Source organism: Daphnia pulex, chromosome 4, assembly GCF_021134715.1.
Source record: "Daphnia pulex isolate KAP4 chromosome 4, ASM2113471v1".
NCBI lineage: Eukaryota > Metazoa > Arthropoda > Branchiopoda > Diplostraca > Daphniidae > Daphnia > Daphnia pulex.
In genome coordinates, this window is record NC_060020.1 from 1,775,077 (window position 1) to 1,795,949 (window position 20,873).

The 20,873-nt window shown below is 42.7% G+C and overlaps 3 protein-coding genes across 11 annotated transcripts; all 3 read right to left on the reverse strand.

The window, feature by feature from the left end:
- Positions 1–1,409: 1,409 nt before the first annotated feature.
- On the reverse strand, positions 1,410–15,529 carry LOC124192862 (sodium/potassium/calcium exchanger 1-like). 8 transcript variants are annotated; one of them, XM_046586369.1, is made up of 12 exons: positions 15,386–15,529; positions 15,158–15,279; positions 12,379–12,495; positions 8,954–9,001; positions 7,221–7,424; positions 6,167–6,285; positions 5,911–6,086; positions 5,235–5,360; positions 4,631–4,719; positions 3,762–4,163; positions 3,563–3,691; positions 1,410–2,454 (listed from the first exon to the last, which is right to left on the reverse strand). In XM_046586369.1, exons 2-12 carry the CDS (start codon positions 15,266–15,268, stop codon positions 1,972–1,974), a joined length of 2,004 nt encoding a protein of 667 aa, XP_046442325.1. In that variant the 5' UTR covers positions 15,269–15,279; positions 15,386–15,529; the 3' UTR covers positions 1,410–1,971. The 8 variants fall into 8 exon arrangements, with proteins under 8 accessions (XP_046442325.1, XP_046442324.1, XP_046442323.1 ...); XM_046586368.1 differs by having other exon boundaries at positions 5,235–5,387; XM_046586367.1 differs by having other exon boundaries at positions 5,235–5,393.
- LOC124192863 (DNA-directed RNA polymerases I and III subunit RPAC1-like) lies at positions 15,396–17,928 on the reverse strand. 2 transcript variants are annotated; one of them, XM_046586377.1, is made up of 9 exons: positions 17,772–17,928; positions 17,635–17,706; positions 17,323–17,563; positions 17,123–17,242; positions 16,882–17,064; positions 16,685–16,801; positions 16,492–16,614; positions 16,309–16,426; positions 15,396–16,230 (listed from the first exon to the last, which is right to left on the reverse strand). In XM_046586377.1, the coding sequence occupies exons 1-8, from the start codon at positions 17,862–17,864 to the stop codon at positions 16,314–16,316; spliced, it is 1,062 nt and encodes a 353-aa protein (XP_046442333.1). In that variant the 5' UTR covers positions 17,865–17,928; the 3' UTR covers positions 15,396–16,230; positions 16,309–16,313. The 2 variants fall into 2 exon arrangements, with proteins under 2 accessions (XP_046442333.1, XP_046442332.1); XM_046586376.1 differs by lacking the exon at positions 15,396–16,230 and having other exon boundaries at positions 16,280–16,426.
- Positions 17,929–18,160: 232 nt separating this feature from the next.
- On the reverse strand, positions 18,161–20,807 carry LOC124192222. The gene is made up of 6 exons (XM_046585423.1): positions 20,642–20,807; positions 20,420–20,566; positions 19,268–19,636; positions 18,983–19,074; positions 18,686–18,921; positions 18,161–18,620 (listed from the first exon to the last, which is right to left on the reverse strand). Exons 2-6 carry the CDS (start codon positions 20,555–20,557, stop codon positions 18,454–18,456), a joined length of 1,002 nt encoding a protein of 333 aa, XP_046441379.1. The 5' UTR covers positions 20,558–20,566; positions 20,642–20,807; the 3' UTR covers positions 18,161–18,453.
- Between the last annotated feature and the right edge of the window lie 66 nt (positions 20,808–20,873).

A 20,873-nucleotide genomic window follows, 5' to 3' on the forward strand; every position in this document is an offset into this window, starting at 1 on the left:
GCAACCCAAAAAAGGATTGAGTGAAGAGGAGGTGGACAAGTCCATTTCAATCGCGAGCCAAAGAGATCTACTAAAAAAGAAAGAGAGAAATATAAAGTATCTTTTGTCCATGTATATAAGGAACTTCCGTTCCAGGACTCTGTGTTGTGTGTGTGTATCTAAGCTCCCCGGTCTCTATTATGCCGCGCCCCTCCCTTTTTTTTTCTTCTTCTCCCGACGGTTGTGACGCTGATCGATAAACACCGGACCATTTGATGCGATTGAAGCGCAGCATATTATAGTCTCTCTCTCTCGTTCTCTATAGCTCCTTATCCAGGAGCGAGGAGAGATAAAAGACTCGACAGCGCAACACACAAAGAGGCGACCAGATTCTATTTCCCCCCCCCCTTTGAGTGTATAGTGGAACCAACTGGCGTCTCTCTTCGTATTATTAGCAGCAGCAGTGCCCGGTTATCATACATATGGCGAAAATTGTCGCTAGTGAGGAGATGATCATCTCTCAAAAGCGCTACTACACACGAGCCACACTCAACTCTGCTGGAAGGTGTGTAGCTTTATTAGTAGGATCCAGTAGAGAACACGAACAGTCAAAAGAAAAAAAAGGGCGTTGCCCTTATTGGCGGCCTTGTGGACGAGCTATATGGAGCGTGAAAATTTGGTTTTTCTGCCAGGCCGAACAGACACCTTATTTTTTTTTTGCATATCTACTACGAAAAAAAGAAAAAAAGGGAAATTCAATTTTCTTATTCGCACGAATATAAAATAAAATATAGCGACCTTCCTTCGCCAGTCTAATAATAAAAGAGCGCAAAAGGGGGGAGAAGAAAAAAAGGGGAAATCTACGACGTCTATGACGTCTTTGGCATTCCGCCTACTCCCGCCCATCCACCGATCTCTCTCGACACTATTATACTATCTCTCCTGCTGACTGTATATATCGTCTGGCGACTTCTTATTTCCTCTTTTTGTCTTTTATTTCTTTTGGCTATTTTGATTAATAGTCGCTCCTCCTGCCGTACCATCTCTTCGTTGTAAATAATCGCGCGAGAAATGCAGAAAGTTTCGCTTATCCCTCCCTTTTTCGGTTGTTTGTTTTTATTTCCTCGCCAACTGTTTTATTGTCTTTTTCACCGAGACATCAAATAAAAGGTGAACACACAGACACATTTATCGATGAGATTCGGCTTTCCCCTGTTCCAGCTGCCCCCCTCTTACGCACGGACCAGAACCGACCGACACTGGAACGTAGAGCAACTCGCACGGAGCCACCAGATCGTGCAAAAGCTAATCTCCTTTTTTCTTCATTTCCCTTTTCGTCGCTGGCTGACGATGGTGGTGTTTCTCGCGTAGTCATCGAGAAGGAAAAAACAACAAAAAATAACGCAAAGAAATAAAAATAAAAAGTGATGTAGAGGCGGGAACACGAACACGGTCATATTATGTGCTGGAAAACCAGAGATGAGATAAGGCAATAAAAGGCAACGACTTGAAGAAACAAATACAGAGGCAGAGAGAGAAAGAAAGAAAAGAAAAGAAAAGAAAAGAAAAAGGAGAGAATACATTATAAGAACCCACATGTAATATTGAAGGTGTGTGTGTGGAGGTCCAGGTTGCGTGCAGCGCGTGAAAGTGAATGTATGTGCGTCTGCTGCCAAAACAACAAAACAGAATATTAATGATTGTTACACACTGGTCGCCTAGCGCCTCGAGTAACGCATCAATAGAAATACTCACACGCCCGATTCAGAAAAAAAAAATAAAAAGGAAAACCAAACGAGAAAATAAAACATTCACAATTTCGGCATAATAATATTAATAAGATTTTTTTTTGGGGGGGGGTTGTTTTGTTTTGTTGGAAGTCAAAAGAATATGTAAGTGAGAAACGTGTGATGAAAATAATATTGCCAATTGCAGTATCTGGCCGATAAAGGCTGAACTCAATTATTACTACTCGGCCAGGTCTTTTTGCAATTATTCTTCTTCTTCTTCCTCCTCTTCTTCTTCTTCCTCTTCTTCTTCTTCATCTTCTTCGTGAGTTTGAGCAACGCTGGTAGTTACTTCTTCTTCTTCTTCGTTGGTTACTTCATCAGCTGGCGATATGGTATCGACAGGATTTTCTGGCGTCGGCTGTTCGTCGTCGATGGACTCTTCCACTGGGGCGGATTCAGTTTTCCTCCGGATGGGCTCCTCCTCATCACCCCAGGTGAATTCCGCCACCGGTTCGGGTTCGATCGCTTCCGGTTCTGGCACTGGTGGCTCTTCTTCCACGACTGCTTCTTCTGTCGCCACAACTTCTTCCTCGACGATTTCTTCGACTACGTCTGTCACTTCCGCTTCCGGTTGTTCTTCCACCGCCACCACCTCCTCCTCAACCGCTGCAGCAGCTTCAACTTCTGGATTATTGCTTCGTTTAAAGGTGAATTCCTCCTCACCGCCCCAAATGTCCTCCGAAGCCTTGACGATTCCAAACACAAATCGATCAAAAGAAATCTGAACAGTCCGTTGTTGTTGTTGTTGTTGTTGGTTTGGTGTTGGATGGCGTCAACGTCTCGCAGAATTAGGAAGGAAAAGAAAAAGCCATTCGGGGTTATGAATATTTCCTAGAGAGTTAAATAAATGATGTGTCCAATCCAAGCGAAAAATTTCACGAGTGGGAAAAATAAAACAGTGTGTAGGAGAGGAGAGTGAAAGTTGAAAGAATTATATTTCCAAGGAAGAATATGATAGTAAAACGAAGGCGCTTTGTTATATAAACTTTTGTGATTGTGATCATTAGAGAGGATAGTGGGGGTGATGCACTACCAGGGGATAGAAATCATATCGTCACTAAAAAAAACAAAATCTACCGCTGGGAAACATGGTGAAATAGTTAAAATTATTTCAAATAGCGATCAAAATACAACCGATCCTGATGTTGTTCATTTTTTTCTCTTGAAGCGATCCCGTTGAATGTGGATTATATTAATGAAGGGGGAAAAAGGAGCATGAAATAATATTATACTATATAATAGAGAGAAGCCACAACAACGAAACAAAAAAAAAAGAGAAATTAAATAAAAATGAATTGCAACACGCGCGCATTGTCTTCGTGTGAACGATTCGGCACTCATCAATCAGTGAGGAAATAACAAGTGTTTGTGTAATGGATGTGTGTGTGTTGGTTTGTGTGTGCCAATAATTAAGTAAATTTCAAAGCAGCTCGCGCGGTTATTTGTTTGAATGAAATTGTGCGACAGACCGCCCCGGTGAGTGGAGGGAGGAACACATCAGAGCAAGACACTTGTTTTGATTGTAATTTTGTTTCCCTCTCTAATGGACGACTGATGCCCAGTCAAATTAAGGAAATAAAAAAGAGAAAAAAAAAAAAAAAATAAAACTCGTCCGTTGGGTTATTCAGCATATGTCATATGTGTGTCAGTTTTGAATTTGAAAAATTTGGTTTGTAATGTGATGTTTTGTTAATTAAAAGATGTTTTAATTAAACGAAACCAGTTATTATTATTATTATTAATATTAATATTATTTAGTGTTGATTGTTTTTGTTTTATTATTCGGTGCTTACTGCGACTTCCTCGGGAACGGCGTCGGATGATTCTTCGACTGGAGCTGCAGGTTCCGGTTCCGGTTCGGCCACTTCGGGCTCAGGTTCCGGCTCGGGAGCGGCGACTTCCTCATCAGCTACCACCGGCTCCTGAAATTTTAAAAAAGTTAAATGACCTTAATGGACTGAAATCGAATTGAATTGATGTGAAATAGCCTACGGCTTCGGGCTCGGGTTCGGGTTCCGGCTGTGCCTCTTCAACTGGGGCACTTTCCTCCTCTTCGACAACAGGTTCCGGCTCTGGCTCCGGCTCGGGCTCTGGTTCCGGCTCGGGGGTTGGCTCTTTGACCTTTGACTTCTTCTTCTTCTTCTTGACTTCTTTGACTTCCTCTACAGGCTCAGCTTCCGGCTCTGGCTCGGCTTCCGCTGCGTAGTAATTATCTTCCGGCTGGACTTCGTCATCGGCGAATGCAACAGTCGAAGATTTCGTTTCTTCCGCCGGCAAATCCCACGGGTCCTCCGGCTCATCTTCGTATTTGGTGATCATCTGGGCCTTGCGATCCTCCGCCGCAATTCTGGCCAACTCCTCGTTGGCTTGGGCCACTTTCTTATTCACGCGATCCTGTTGTTGGAAAACAAAACAAAAAAAGGACGCGCGCATTCCGCATTTATAAACGGTGAACGATTGTTGCGTCCATCCATCTTGGATGGAATAAATTGTCTGTCTAGTCTGGCATGTCATAGGGTGGGGCTGGGTGGAGTTTTGGGAGCCTGGAGAATATAGGCAAAGCATTTTCGGTATGCCAATAGAGAGACAGGTTGAAGAATGCCGGTGCGTCAATCATGAAGGAGCGCCGCCGTCATTAATAAACGAACAGACGAGTCGAGGAAGGAAGAAGAAGCCGTCGCCAGCGGGATCGATGAGTGCTGGGTGGGTGGGGATCCGTTGCTTGGCAATGGCCGCCAAGCAAGCCAGGAGGTAAATAATAAGGACGAGGTGCAGGAGCCATAGCCATTGAAACATTGATAAGGGTCTGTACAATATCTATAGCTTAGGCTCATTTAAGTGTATCGACGGGGGGGACTTACGACGATGCGTTCGGGATCCCTCTTCTCGTTGATGCGGTTCCTGGCATCCACTCGCCGAGCCATTCGCTGATCCTTGGTCGTGTAGACGACTGAAAACAGCAAAACAAAACACAGGCAAATAAATGGAACTGAAATGGAGACACGTGCGGAATTTAGTCGACACGCGCAGTCAATTTCTCCGGCACTACGAGAAGATTAGCATCGGGGGCAAGGATGGGATTACGGATGAGGGGAGACACCATCCGAGCGCGATCCGCTTCTCTCTCTCCCGACAGTGAAATCCCTCGGGGCAAAATGCGGGTGGCCTTTTGTCATTAGCGCATAACATTTCCCGAATTTCATTCGCATGCTCGTGCGGATTGCCTCAGACTTGTTCTAATTAAACGAATCAATTTGGGCCAATTGAAATTTTCCCGCTTTGGGGGGGTAAGACGCTTCGCATCCTTGCCTTGAATGCAAGAGACGAGGTTTATTGGGTATGAAAGTGAAGGAAATGAAAAGGTTATGTGGAAGACGAGCAGAGGAATTGGGAATGTCTCATTATCAAACGAGAAAGTTTTCCTTCGCTCATAAATCAGGACAGGCGGAAGAGACGTTAACACACCTGGTCCGGAACTGTGGGCCCGTCGCGAACTCCGGATGTAAGTGGACAGGAAAGAGATTCCGCATTTGATTTTGCTGTCGTCCTCGGAGAACTTTGGAACGCTGCGCTTCGACTGCGGGTAATGCCCTGCGTAGGAGATGCAGGCCAAATGACCTTTACCTTGTTAATAATTCGCATGTTACGTGATTAATGAGTTAAAAATAAGCGACACGCAAAGGAAAAAAGAAACAAAACAAAAAAGGAGAGAACAAAAACAACAATTAGGATGACGTTTGCAACAGTGAGACAACAAACAAGAGCTAGGGAATACAATGACGTCTTTTCACATCGATTTCGGGACAGATCAATAATTTTACACGTGAGGGGCAATAGCACCTGCACGTGCTCCACAAACATCCGACGACACCTGAAATTTGGAAAGGTGTTGTAAGACTGAACAAAAGAGTCCCTTCAGTTCCCCCATAATGTCGACCGGAAGCCAACCCGGACATGAACGATGGTGTCAAGCTTGGACTTAACAAACAAGGCCATTAAAGAAACACATTTTCTCTAGTCTTTTAAAAACGTGTACAGAATTAAGTTGACTCTTTTCCGACTGTAACTAAACTATTTTCGATTATATAAAGAAAGAATTCGTAACGTTCATTGAAATTGAAAGCAAAGCCAAACCACTAACCGATCGTTCCCTTGTGCGAATCCGAATCCCTGCTGGAACGGCTGGACAAGTACATTGAGTGACGGGAGTCGTAACTGGGGGACTCGAACGACGACGACTCGTACGGCCTTAACGACGATGGCCGGAAGTACGAGCTAGAGCTGGCTCTGTCGTAGTCACTACTGCCACTCAGGTACCTGAAGACAAACAAAGAAAAGAAACAAATGATGGATGATATTAGTTTTCACGTCGAGATTTGCTCATTTTGCTTCATTACCGAGCCGAGTTGCGGCTGGCCAATTGAGACGGTTCCATGTGGTAATTGTTAATCGGAGTGTAGCGGTTGAGCACGGACGAGGCCGCGTAACGCCAATTGCGCATATCTTCTTGGATATCCTAGTGACGAGAATAAAACAGGAGCACGTGAATCGTATCAAAATTCGATTAGGAAATCTGGGAAGAAGAATAGACAAAAAAGTTCCTGCAATAGGGAATTTGTTTGAGTAGATGTCAATTGAAAGACACAATAATTCACCAGAAATCCGGCAGACGAGAATGGGAAAATGGAGAAGATGTATCCAAGTAACTCTATATATAGAGAGTTCTCCTCTTCTCTGATCTTTTTGAGTGCCGGACAAAGTCCGCCGCAGACGTTGGGCCCGCTGCGATAAACAGCTCTCCATTCCAATAGACAAGTTGAATAGCCGCCGCTAAATCCTCTCGCTTCCCAGGAAAGTTGATTGTCTTGTCCGCATTTTGCGAAACGGCGGCCGCCTTTACTCCATTGAATGCGTCCTCCTCCTCCATATTCTTTGAACAAAACGTTGAATTGGACGGACGACGGCGAAAACGTGACCTTACTATTGATTCGTTCGTGAATGGATAGACCTGCCAAAACTGTCCGTCATTCAGCATCATGCGGATCCCGCGTCCCATATCGACCGCCAACCCAATTCCCGGTTTATTCTTGATAAAAATTGCACCAGCCCGGCCTTAGCTGCTCCCGCTTTTTTCTCGTCCCTTACTTCACCATTTTTCCCATAACATTTTAGATGGATTACATTATCGAACGGTTAGTTGCCTCCATTTTTTCGTGACTATTCCCAACGACCTTACAGATCTAGTAGACTCATACAGCCTGACAATACATCATCATCATCATCAGTCCTATCTTTTTTTGTCCTCCTTTTCCCTCTAAGGGTAAATGGCGGAAAACGACATCGTTCAACAAGGATTTTTTTCTTCTTCTTATTTCCTCCAAGTTTCTAAATTCCCCCAATGTTGGAGCCATTAAACCCGGCACAGAGATTTAAAAGCGATAAACGACTTACTTGCATAGAAGAAGCAAAAGTATCCTCCAAGTAGGAAGCGGGATTGTATTTCGGCACGACCTGGATCATGATGGGCTCCATGGCGTCGGTATAGAGAGCGCTCATCCGGTGGGCAGACATCGGCACCGAGTACATGGGCGGTGGGGCCGAGGGCGTCAAGCGTTGGTGGGCGATCCTGGGGATGGATCCGTGATAGGTTTGCGCCTAGAAAAAAAGCCGATTAGAGCGACGACGACGACGAACAATTAAACATTCATGATCTGATTAGCGAAAAGCATTTGGCATTTCAGCGGCAAGAAGGAGTTGGTTATCATTTTGAGTTGAGCCATTGTTAATTTTCGTGTTAAATTATGTATAGTATGCGCATCAAAAGCATTTGTATTATTGACATTCCTTTCTTTTTAGGCGGTACAGTTTCGTTTCCACTCAAGGTTTCCCTCCCGCCCAGCGGAGCAACAAATTACGACCGAACGGGCCCATTCAAAGCTAAGAGAAACACACAGCAAAGAGGACAACAAAGTTTTTCGTGGGAAGAGAAAAAAGGAAACAGCACTCGAGAAAAAAACTTGTAACGAATAAGATTGGATTTTTTTTCCTCTTTCGGGAAAGAGAATAATAGCACAAATAAAACAAAGAGAAAACAACCATGCGCGCATGTTATTATAAAAAAAAGGGCGATTTCTCTTTCTCGCCATTGATACTGCCAATCGTTTTGCGATTTGAACGAGCCGCGCCTGTTATTATTTCGACTCACCATTTTGAGTAATGGAAACAAGAAATTTGTTTGGGGGATTATATATTGTTTGGCGATGAATAAAATTTCAAAATAGAAGGTTGTGCATAATCATTACCAAAAGAGCTCTATGTGAAATGTACAAAAGAACTTTTGGTTAGCCTCAATATAGCGTTTTGTGTAAAGAAGAATAGAAGAAGAAATGAGTTGGCATATCAGTTTCGTCCATAAACCCCGTGATTCGATTGCCCTTCTTTCCTCCCAAATCATTTTCGCTTGATTGCGCCAATCGATTCGAGGTCATGCCAGACAACCCTTGCCCACAGGAATTGAGGATGTGTTGAAAGGAAAAAAGAGAGTAGAGAAAGAGAGTGAAATGGAACCTTCACGTATATTATGACGTCAATGGGATCGTGCGCCAGCACATTTTTTTGGCATTTTTCAAAAATGAATGAAGGTTGTGTGTCGTTTGCCGAACAAAGGCTTCCTCCCATAACAATAGGAAAAAAGTGGCGAAACCGGTATAGAGTTATTATACAGCTTCACCCAACAGTCGATCAGGTGGTTAAAAAAAAGCCATTTAATGCGCGCTTTATATTTGCACACAGGCCATAAAAGAGTCAGGACTAAAACGGGCTAGGTTCAGGTAAATTTAGATAAGCCAGCAGTGTTCGGTCGTTTCTGCTTCCTTATCGTTGGTTATGTAACTGCACAATTTTTTCCTCCCCGAGGTGGTAACAGAGCGAGTTAATTGAAAGTCGAGGTTATCGGAATAGACTGTCGCTCATTACCTGGCAACCAATAAATATGAAACCGAGTACAGAATACTTTTCGGGGAATGCAGTAAATAGCGTTTGAGAATAGCGGATCTGGTTTCGGTTTGATTTTCGTTAACGGTTGGCACGGCGGTTAGTCGTCAAGCGATCGGTTTAGATTCACCACCCAATTCGATAGAAAGCTTTCCAACAGAAATACGAGTACGTAGAGTAAGTGTATGTACCTTGCCTAGTCCTGGTAGATGGTGGAAGGACATCTTTGTCACTAAGTGCTGCTCGATTTATGTGCGTGTTCCAAAACGTAAAGAAATACACACAAAAAAAACGCGTGACCTTTCGCACGAAATTAAAAGGACATATGCGATCAATAGGTGATCAATTTTCGGTCTTGTTGCAATGAAGACAGCTCCATAATTAAAACTATTTCCTAAAGCAAACGAAACTATATTTTCTAAATAGAATTCCAATTGGCTAATTAATTAAAATGTTCGTTTAATTGAAAAATAATGACGATGAAGACCGACATGTTGATGGAAGACCAAATCAATATTCCATCATCGGTGTCGATTGCAATTGGACTCTATTTACTGCTAAATTAACGGAGCAATTTATTGATTTTAGCATAAATTTATAAAAACCAACTTCAAACGTTGGCTGGTGGAAATCATTTATTCACAAAAATCTATCGAATATCAACGAATCAGTATCTCTCAATAAGCTTAAGGTCTAAATTAGAACTTTTTTTAGTGTGCAAGAGTAATTAGTAATTGACGAGATCTGGTAAATTAAGCCATAGCCGATTTGAAAGCCTTGTAACTACCAAATAGATACAGCGTCCTTGAGGACAGAAATTCTACACACAGCAATCATATGCAGGTCACGCTGTGAATGGGAGAAAGCGAAACGATTTGAAATAGAAACTTTTGGGACAGCGTTGGATTTAGGTTTGATGGATGGCGTTACAAAAAAAAACCCGTAGCAAGGCGGATACAAGTGCAAAATTCCAACTCAAAGAAGATGTTGAGGCGAAACCAAAGAAAAACAAAAAAGAAATTGCCTAAAGGTCTCGCAGGATTAACCTGAGACGGCACGTGCTGACTTCTTCTTCTTCACTTTTTATGACCGCAATTCTATTTGCCTTTCCCTTACAACAGCAAAGACAAGCTGGCGATGTAGCTACAAGGCTAGTAAAAACAGAAAGGATGTGTGCGGGATGAGGATTTTCGTCGTATCCACCCCCTCCCTCTTCTACAATATCCATTCCTACATCATAAACGAAGCTGGTGAAAGCTTTGTCGACGTCGGTGCGTGTTCGCGGACTATACAAAGTGCACAGCGGGTCTGTGTAACTATCGTGTCTGTAGACTGTCGGAGTCTTCTTTTAATAGTTTAAGAAGAAGTTGAGGAGGTGCATATAGAAACAAAAGGATGTACGCGATTCCCCAGCACGACACGTTTCTCTGTGTACAGATGTGACCGACGTGACCGTGGACTTGGTGGTCGTGGACGTGCCAAGTTGGGGGCAACGGCGCGTTATGTGTACACGCCCAGGCCTTCTGCTAGACATTCACAATATATTGCGACGGCGGCGACGGTGGTCTAAAACACGCCCTTCGAGGGTGGTCGCATCCGGCGAAACGGTAGAGCGCAGGATTTGAAAGGATCATTTCGCCCGCCCCGGGAGTTCAAAGTAAAAGTTGATGACGCGCGAAGAGAAACAAATCAGATAAGAAACGGGGAAAAAACGTCGTGAAACATAAACTAACTTGTGTCTCACGGTCACGTGAACAATGAGGGTGGACGGGGGCATCCCTCACGTGAGCGACAGACGCACGTTTATACCACCACGCAGTAATTAGCTTTCGCAGCGAGTGATGCCATCACGAAACAATTAATTAGACAAAACTCCACTTCGTTATTCCGGTATTCGTTATCAGGGGCTCTTATCAAAACTACTGTTCAGCAAATCCCACTTTTTCTTTTGCCAATTTCGGTGGGTCATTGGCATGGCTTTCCTACTGGTAGTTGCTGGCAATCGATAAAGCTTAGTTTAGTGATACATAAGATGCGGTTCCAATCATCCAAAGTTGGGATTATAATTAAGGCTAAGAATAAAATAAAAACGACAAAAGATGAAAAACCAATCAAATTACAAAATTCAATCATCTTTAACCCAAGCTCAATAAGAAAAAATGGGATTTCAATTCTAACCTCCAATAGTCCAGGTCGGCCAAATGGCGAAGCCACTCGGGAGTAAATTATCACTACGTCAAGTAATTATTCAAAACAATCGGTCATGAATAATTGAATGAATAAGGAAACGACAACAAAAATCAATAAAATGACTGGCTAATAAATACTCAAACTCTAAATGGACGAAAATTTCAAATATGTAGTTGCAATCAAATCGATCATCGAAATCTGGATTAACCGACGTCCGTGTCTATCGTTAATTATTATCACGCCGTTGTGCAGAACCTTCTCCTCCACTAGATCCGTCTCTTGCTGGCCAATCGCCAATCCGCCGCCACCGACAGACTCCCCTATTCACGACCCAATCCCATCACATATCCAATTTTTGATTTTATTTGTGGGTCCTTAATTAACTCGTTCCGCATTCCCAGGCATTAGCTGGATTGAATTGCTCGAGTACGTTGCTCCTCGGCTATCTTTGCTTTAGAACAAAGGCAATCCTGGGACATTGTAATGACAGGATCTACGCTCGTTGTGCTCCACACAAACGACATGAACATGTTTCTGTAAAATTCCACAGAAGAAAGAAAGAAAAATGGTGGGGGAGGAAACAAAAAGAAACCGAGGCAGAAAGATAATAAACAGTGTGATCATTTTACGAGTGCAAAAAAAATGCCTCTCAATGATGTAAATCATCAGAGTTGTTACAGTCTAATGCAATCGGATAAATTTCGAAAGATGCCCAAATGGGATGTCAAGACTTTCTTACAAGTAGTAGCCGAAAAAGAAGACCGAGTGGATTTTATTAATAGCCTCCAGTCCATAAAGGAGTTGGCTGGAGGATTGTGGGATCGTTTTTGTTTTATTCGACCAACGTTACATTACTTTCCCTTCCACCCCACTTTTTCAATCCCGATCGAGAGGGACGATGTATTGTCGTGAGTAAGATTAGTCGATTATTATTATTATTATTAGTAGTAGTAGTAGTACTAGCTCCTGAATTTATTTTGATTCTTTTTTTTTTTATGGAAGGCGACAATGGATATTTCGGCATATCACCAAGGGATTTGGCTGTTGTTGATATTTACGAGCATAGGCGAGGCATTTGTCAGCGGTATTAAAGAAAACGAAAAAGCGGAAAGACGATAAATCTGCACACTCACATCCGGTCTACATGTCCGGAACTATCCGGGGTTTTTAGCGAAGCCAGAAAGCCGTTAGCGAAAATGACCGGCGGACGAGGTTTAGATAGAGAGAGAGTGAAAGAAATAAGTAATGAGTGAAACAAAACAAAAAAAGCCGAGATGGAAAGAGCCAAGCGAAAACGAGATAAAAGTATAGCCAGTAGTATAGCTTGTGTGTGAGTGGTGGCGCAAGAACCTATTTTCGGTTACTGCCGTCAACGGGCAGGCAAAAAAAAAGCGGACGGGCGGGCGCGAACGGACGGCCAACTTACCCGAGGAGTCGACGACACTGAATAGATTGAGGCGCGCGGATACGCCGATGAATAAGACGAATAAGGCGAATACGATGACGAATACATTTGCGGATGATAATCGCTCCAGTACGACGCCTATAATCAAACACAAGACAAATTCCACACAACAGTTTTCTTCTGTTCATTAAAACTGTTTCCAAAGAAGCTGACGGTATTCATTAGTTTGTTGTCGTCGCTTTTCACGGACAAGTTTCACGCAATTGTTAAATCACGATCAAATCGACGGAAGAAAAAAAAGAAGAGGAGAATGTTGAATTACACGAAAGCGTCCATAAACAAGGCTAACAATTCCAGGCATCTCCTTCCTGTCTTGTTCGCATACGTTTTCCAGTTGGCTATTTCTTTTCGAGATCCAAGACTCTCCCTTCCCACACCTACCTACCTCCTCTTGCATGAGCTTATTTTAGTCCGGATCTTTTCGTTTCTTTTTGTTTGGTCCTGCAAAAGCCAGTGGCCGTGCAGAACACCCTTTTGTTGTGTTGTTGTTTTTACCAATGCGCTGCCGACGCCGCTACCGTCCGGTTCTCCTACGGTGCGCGGCGTCCGTTTCTATTCCCGTCCGCACGGGGCCGAAAAGAACTCAAAACTCTTTACAAAAGCGTCGGGCGCGTGATTTTTTTTGTTGTTGTTATCCCACCTTTTTTCTTTTTGGGAAAGAGGAGAATTTTGAACGCCATTTTTTTTTTTTACCGGCCCACAATCTCGCGTGTATTGCCTGGCAAACGGGTCACGGAGACGGAGCCTCTCTTCCAATATCCAGGCCCGACCGACTCTGCCGTGTCCGTCATCAAGCGTTTGCAAGGGAGAAAATGAGGAGAAATAAGATAAGACGTCGGTTCAACGTCATTAACCACACGGGATAGGCGGCCACTACCCAAATAAACTCCATGTCGCAAAGCTCGTGAGTAAGTGAGAAAGCTCGCTCGAGTGAAAATATCTTCAAACTCGTCATTTCGCTTCTCTCTTTTTTCTTTCGCTTCCGCCTTCATCTGGTTCGCTCGTCCCTTCTTCTTCTTCCATCACTCGTCGACTTCCTAACTCTGTCGAGACACTACATGTGGCAATAGACACCAGTAATAGTCTGGAGCTGGGCTCTGAAAGCCTATTAAGGCCAGTGAAAATCCGCAAAAGGACGTCAACGTGAATGACGGCGTGCGATTGCGGCTAGCGAAAAGGGCGGACATTGGAAGTGAAGGATAACAATTGGTAGGCGCGAACGCGAAGCATAACGCCTGCTTTCTTGGCCATTGCTTGGCGACACCGAAAAAGCAATCATTTTGACACGCCCGACCGTTTCTCTCCGTGTCTCCCTTCCGCTATCGCACCAGCCATCGTTGTTCTCTCTATCCCCCCCCTCCTTCCATTCAAACCACTCGTATTATTCTTTGTGCGAGAAGGCATTCAATTACAAAGGAAATGTGTGCAGTCAAAGAAGCCGCTGTTTCTCACTTGACAGGCTTGATGGACTCTATGATTCGTTCTGTTATTCTTAGACTCCCGGTCGCCGAGACTCGACACCATTCCCCAAATCATTTCCGCACATTCAACCCACCAGCCTCTATATCCAGCCGTAGTCTCCTAACTCGTGCATTGTTGACCAGAATCGACTTCTGGCAAAATATAAGAAAAGAAACAAAAGAACTTGACGAGAGAAAGTGTGTTACATATTCTTGGCTGAACTTGGCGTGACGTACTCGATCTGATTGCCAAGAAACGGTTACCAAAAGGATCGAATCCAAGAAGGAAGTCTCTGGCGTTCCGACGTACCCAACTCGCATTCTCTTCCAAGTCCTAGCCCAAGACCCTAGTATCACCGTACGTGCTGAAGAAGACATTGACTCGAATAAACAAACTCCCCAAAAGCAAAACATAAGGTAAACAAGATCAACGACCAAGTTCTACGTACGGCAAGGGATCCAAATAAGACAGCGACGGGACTTTTTGGCCGATATGAGTTGGCACAAACAACACGAGACTTTTAAACTGGACGCGAAAAAAAAAATCAGAAAAATCAACTCACACAAAAAAGTTCGGGATAAGATCACGTGGTGTTGGTCCATCCAAAATTAGACCCCGGAGGTGCTGGGAGCGCAGGATTACTAGGATCTATTAGGAAGGAAGTTGGCGTAAACACCGCCCACGCTCATCCTTCCCTCGTTTTGCGATCGCGATTTACAGTACATCGCGGGATATGTGCTTGTGACATTTAGCAATCAACCCATCACTCTTCTCTCCCTCGTGCCAACGTGAATCTTACTGATAGCTTGCCCACCCATTTCGCAAAATGTCAGCTGTGAATGCTATGAAAACACGAAAAACACAAAAATAAAAGGAGGAATGAAGCTGTGTTCCTTTTTTTCTTTTTTGGCTGTGATTTGCGATGCCAGAGACTCAACCGAGATCCACTTCCTTCTTCTTCTTTTGTCTTCGCGTCAGGAGCACTCACGTATACACACACACACACAATCACATTAAAACGCATCTTCTATTGTTCCCATTACGAGATATCCTCCTATCTTTTGCATTTTCTAATAACTTGGCTCCTAAAACTTGACGCTGCACGAAAGACGGCCTAATATCTTCACTCGTTTTTAGTTGGCGACGTTCTAGTTTTGTCATCACAGCAAAAAACAAAAATTTTTTTTTGTTGTTTTTGGTTTGGCTGTGAAGCAAAAAATGAACGAAGAAAAGAAAACAGTTGAGGGGATTTCAACCGCCCCAATAATGGGAGACTTACCGGCATATAGTTGCTACGCAGGGATGACGTGTAGGCCGACGATGATGAACCGCCATAGGAGCTACCGTAGGAGCCACCATATCCTCGTTGACTGGAGTAGTAGCCTGCCATTGCGTAATCGTCTTCTCCGGATCCGAAGAATGAAAATAGGAAACGATAGGGGTTCAAAACCGAAATAAAAATGAATAGACAATCATAGGCATAAATTTATATGAGGCATTCTCTTACCCAATTTCTGTTGTCCAGCCAAGTCCAAATGAGAAAAAAGATCTCCCTAATTAACAACTTCACGATCGGCCCAGATGGGGGAAAGGGGTCTTTTGATTGAGGGAGACGGTTTTTCTTTCGTCCGGCCACCAAGCAGAGTGCGTCGTCGACTGTACTTGTAGTGAACGTGGAGATGGAAAGCGACCCGAGTGCTCTACGTCCGAAACAAAACTCTTCCACAAGCTCGCAAGCTTCCACAAGCTTCCACGAGCACTAAATTTAGATGCCACGGTCAATGAGAAATAGACTTAAGAGAAAGAGAGAAAAGAAAATAGGAAGAAGAAGAAGGGAAAGAGAAAGGGAGAGGAGATAAAAAACAAAACAGAATACACTTCTTGTTCTTCTTCCCATTTCCTTCATCTCATCTGCCTAGACTTTCTTGGCACCACCTACGCATATTCCACAATGGGCTAAAACGAATTGGCGGTGTAAACAAAATGTGAGAAGGAAGGAAGAAGAACATTAGAAGGAGGAACATCTCGGTTCACATCCAAAACAATCAAAACCTTAGGATCCAAGGTCAATAAGAGGCTACTACAGCTTATCTAGCAAGTCTAGCGCCAACGTTTCGTAAAACCAGTAGCGAAACAAACAGAAGCCATTGTTGCAGAAGGCAAATAAAAATAGCGATGGAAAGGAACATATGAAAAAGGATAGGTATCCTTCCGTAAAACCAGGAAGAATTAGTTGCTCGCCTCCACCCCTCAAATTTTTTAAATAAGTCTTCCCTTCCTTCCGTTTGAAAAGCTCCGGTTTCGGTTTCTAAATGCAGTTCTGGGTCACTCGGCTGGAATCCTGGGTGATAACTATATCAACGGCACAAACGCCTCCAGGTGAACTAATAATGCGTAATCGTCATGAATCAACGCGTCTATTTAGGATACCATTCCTACAGTCCATTCTTCAATTCATCCAAAAATACACGGCATTTTTGTGACAGGATCTTGGCGGCTTCAGTGAAGAGGACCTCCGGCGCCAGTGCTCCAGTAGACTCGATGTAAACTAAACACATTTTCAAATGCATCGCTAAAGTAAGGAATAAGCAAAAATCCAATAACAATACTTACAGATGAAATGGTCGCGTGCTCGGGTCAGCTTTACAGTGTCCTCTTTTAGATCTTCGTGACGGAATACGTTGCGGCTGCAGATGTCATATCGGGCATCGTTGACTTTGGCAACCTTCTTTTCACCTGAAATAGAATAAAAAGGTAGTGCTTCACACTAATTAAGCTAGAAGAAAAAATATAGTATGTAGCAAACCTGAGTCGACCAAATCAATAACCCCAGGGGAAAAGCACTTTTGTAATCTTTGGGCAGCTTCACCTTCCACTTCCTTAAGAAGTTTCACTTGTGGTAGGAGACGGTAAAATGCGGTAGCTTGAGAAAATAGAAAAATAGTTTTTGTTTAAATCTCGGTCCAAAAATTCTTAATCATAAAAAAAAACAATAAAACTAACCAACGGGTGAGAATTTTGCATGTTCTCGTCCGGTCCCTTTCATTGCGTGCAATTTGATGTCAAGTTCGTGACCAGGTCTCATTTTTGCGATTAGAATGTTATCGTCAACTGGTCCAACTGCATCAGGGGTAAAGATATCTTTTTGGCCACCCAGTGGAATCCATTTCAAATGAGATGTCAAAACTGAAAAAAGTAGGTCAGCATTCTGTCGAAAAAAAAAGGTTTGAGTTTCCCTTCTTACCTCTGAAATCCCTGTACAAGTGTTCAGGATTTGTATGATCTTTAGTCCTTTGAGGATTCCACGAACATTTCACTTTTAACTCAAATTCAAGTGTATCTTCAGGAGTCCCAGTATCATCATCTAAAATGAGAGATGGGGTAACAAAGATTCAGTTATATGAAGTAAGGTGACAAAGAAAAGAATGGGTGTTTGGAGTATACCTTCAGCTCTGAATTCAAACAATCTTGGGTCAGCTTTCAATGGTATCAGTCCCAGTCTGTGGGCCAAGACTTCATCTTGGATGATTGAGGTATTGTTGAACATGAAGACTTTGTCGAAGGCCATGGTGGGAATATCAGACAGCAAAATACGACGAAAAGCATTTGGTATGGCTGGATCAACACCAATCAAATCAAACTCCATTTCCATATTTTCCATGCGGACAATGTTAATTTTGAGCCTCTACAAAATCAGAAAAAATGGTAATGCTCTCTTTTTATCTACTTATAGTGTAGAACTTTTCTTAGAAGAACCTTTTTGAACTTTTCAAAACTCCAACTGTCGTCAAACCCATGATGATTTCCTGGGAAGTCTGTGGCTTCAGCCTAAATAGTTATTTTTATTATTAAATTTGGTTGAACTTAGGAAGATTTCTGTTATGTAGTATTACATTAAGAACTTCGAATTCTGTCAGCACGAGTTCATTCCTACTTTCATCAATGTATTCCTTGCTTGATGAATATTTAACTTTACTTTTACTCATTTTTCCGTTGAGCTTTAACACGTGTCTGGACGAGGGAAAAATTGGCAAATAATGACTATTGTGAAAAGTGTCGTCTGCTTTTATTTATTTTTAAAATTTACTGCAAGATGTCGCCACCGTCTCGCCACCGTCTCTCAGTTTAATTCAGTTCAAATCGAAACCGCTTTTCTAGAAAACAAACGGACATATATTATAGGGTAAAGGTAAATAATAAGAAATTAAATATTATTTTGATAGCCAATAAACACCCTCCTCTCAAAAAAAGAAAATCCTATTTCCAATAGTATTTCAAGGAATTTGTTGAGTTTTTATATTTCTATTTTTTCTGAGGCAAATAACACATACACGTTAGACACAGTAACTGTACACGATATAAACAGTTAGCTTGGATGTTAGCGCGATACTTACGGTATAAGCTGAAGTATATTCGGCGTATCAAACAGTCCGAACTAAACTAATACGTCAGCATTTTACAGACATGTAATGTATGGGTAAATTATTTCTTTCGGAGGAGAGAGAATAAATGGGGCATTTATCCTGAGACTGAACCATCTATGAAAAAAAAAATGTATTCGTCTTTGTCATTTATTTAATTTTTTGTCTTATTCTTTGAAAGAATGTATTTGGACATGACAGCAATTCGTGAATTGATTTTGCTGTTATCGTCGCTTGAAGCTGAAGCCCTTGGTGTTCTACGTCTCGAATACGACTCCGGTTCTGCTGTTGCCTGCGGGATCGGTCCTCGATCAGATTTTCCTGTAATTAAGAAGTTCATTTGCAGGTAACAAAAAAAATTACAATTGGTAGAGGATGTGGTTTACCTGCTGCGTCTTTTTCCAAATCCGAATCCTTGTTAGTGGAACGGCTAGACAAGTACATTGAGTAGCGCTTATCGTAGACGGGCGGATCGTAAGATGAAGAGTCGACCGGCTTTATCGACGACGGCCTGGCATACGAGCTGCTGTAGCTAGGACTGTAGCTATCAGAGCTGTAACTTGAGCTTCTCTTCTCGTAATCCTTATCATCGTTCAGATAGCTCGAAAAGAAACGAGACAAACTATTGATATTCATTAAATACCATCTGGTTCATTTGCGTGAAAATTTGATTTGTTCGTTACCGAGTAGAGGGTTGGGTGTTGGTCTTCGTGGCGAAGCGATTGAGCACTGACGAAGTCGCCTCACGCAATTTGCGTAAATCTTCTTCGATATCCTGAAAGTGAGCTAATGGTTTGTTAATTGATCAAACAAAAATGTAGTCAACTTATAGAATCAAAACTTAGAACCCAACGGTAATTTCTAATAATTTGAGCTTATTCTATCAGCTATAGAATAAAACTATTTTTAAGATATGCTACGCTATGCAAAATACGTGGGTGGTTCACAAAGCGCTCAAATAAATTTACCTCTAGTTTCATGACGGGTTCTCCGTTAGCATCATCATCCAAACACGAAGCGGCACTGTAGCGCGCCCTGGTCGTGGTACCGGTAGTCTTGACGGGTGCAATGTCGTCATCACTATCCAAGTACGACGCACGAGTGTGGCGCGAACGAACCGGGATTTTGACAGGTTCAAATTCTTCGTCGTCATCATCCAATTTCGAAGCTCGATTACGACGGGGTCTGTCTTTCTGAGTATTGACAGGTTCAATGTCTTCATCATCGTCTTCATCACATTCAAGTCTATCTCGTAGATATCCGTCTCTCTCTCGAGCAAACATCGATTGCGGAAAATGATTCGCAACTCTCGGGACGGCTCCTCGGCAACCCGGTGCCTGAAATACAAACAAGAAGAAGTAATTGAAATTTTTTTTTTAATTTGATCATAAAAACGTTATGAATTTTGCTTAAGGAATTTTTATTAAAATAACTAACTAGGCTTTAGGCGTGTATAATATCAGCAAACTGGTTGGGAAATAAATCGCGCATACAGCCTAAACACATTCTATTTTCCACCAGCCGCGCTAGCACTTGGCCAGTCGCCACTATACCAGCATTTCCTTCTTTCCATATGCACCCCCTATCTCTATTTTTTTATTTTTGGTTCTTTAATTTACCTGTTCCGCATTCTCATCCAAGTTTTACACGCCCAAGTTCCGAAAAGAAGGGATCTGAACAAGATACGATGAGAGGTTTTGACCGATAGGAGCTAACACAAAAATGAGCGTTCAAAATTAGACTGGCTGGATAGGAGGGGGTATGAGAGAAGGAGACGACGCCAACAGGAAATTAAAGTAAACATAGCTGATGTTCCTTTTTTTTGCGACTGAGTTGAATAATAAACATTCCGTATTAAATTTGTCGACACATTTCTCTCTATGCTCATCGGTCATCTCCTTATACTAATCTCTTACCAAATCCATTAGGCCTGTACGCAGAACCGTCACCTGATTTTTCGGCAATCGCTTTACATATTCGCACAACAAATTGTCGCTAATTGTGTGAGTGGTATTCAAAAAACGTACATCGGAATCGAAAAACGGCCTTCTTATCTCAATATGTTAAGGTTGGCAGTTTTGTCATTTTCCAATATTCGTTTAATTAAAAGCAGAGCGTACCTGCATGTAATTGCCCTGCATGGAATTGGTGTAGGGCATCGGCGGAGGAGGACCGTAGATGTTTCCATTGAGACCGCCGTAGTTAGCGACATTTCCTCGTGGAACTGGTAGTTCGTAATAGTAGCCTGAGCCCTCCATCGTAATAATCTTCATCGCGTCCAATAGAGAAGGTAATCGAATGGTTAGGCGATTATAGCAATAGTATCTCTATATGTCACTTACCAGCAGGTTCCCTTTGTGTAGTCGAGTTCGAATAGAAATGAAAACGGCACTCGTTTCAGGTGGAGAAACAAATGGACTGGGAAGGTTTTTCTTTCGTCCGGCTACCGTGGAGAGTTCGTTGCCTACTGGTTTATAGAGAACTTTGGAACGGAAACCAACCCGAGTCGTTCACTGCTGAAACAAAACGTCTCCACAAACTTCACAGTGCAAGCGAGCGCTAAATTTAGATTAC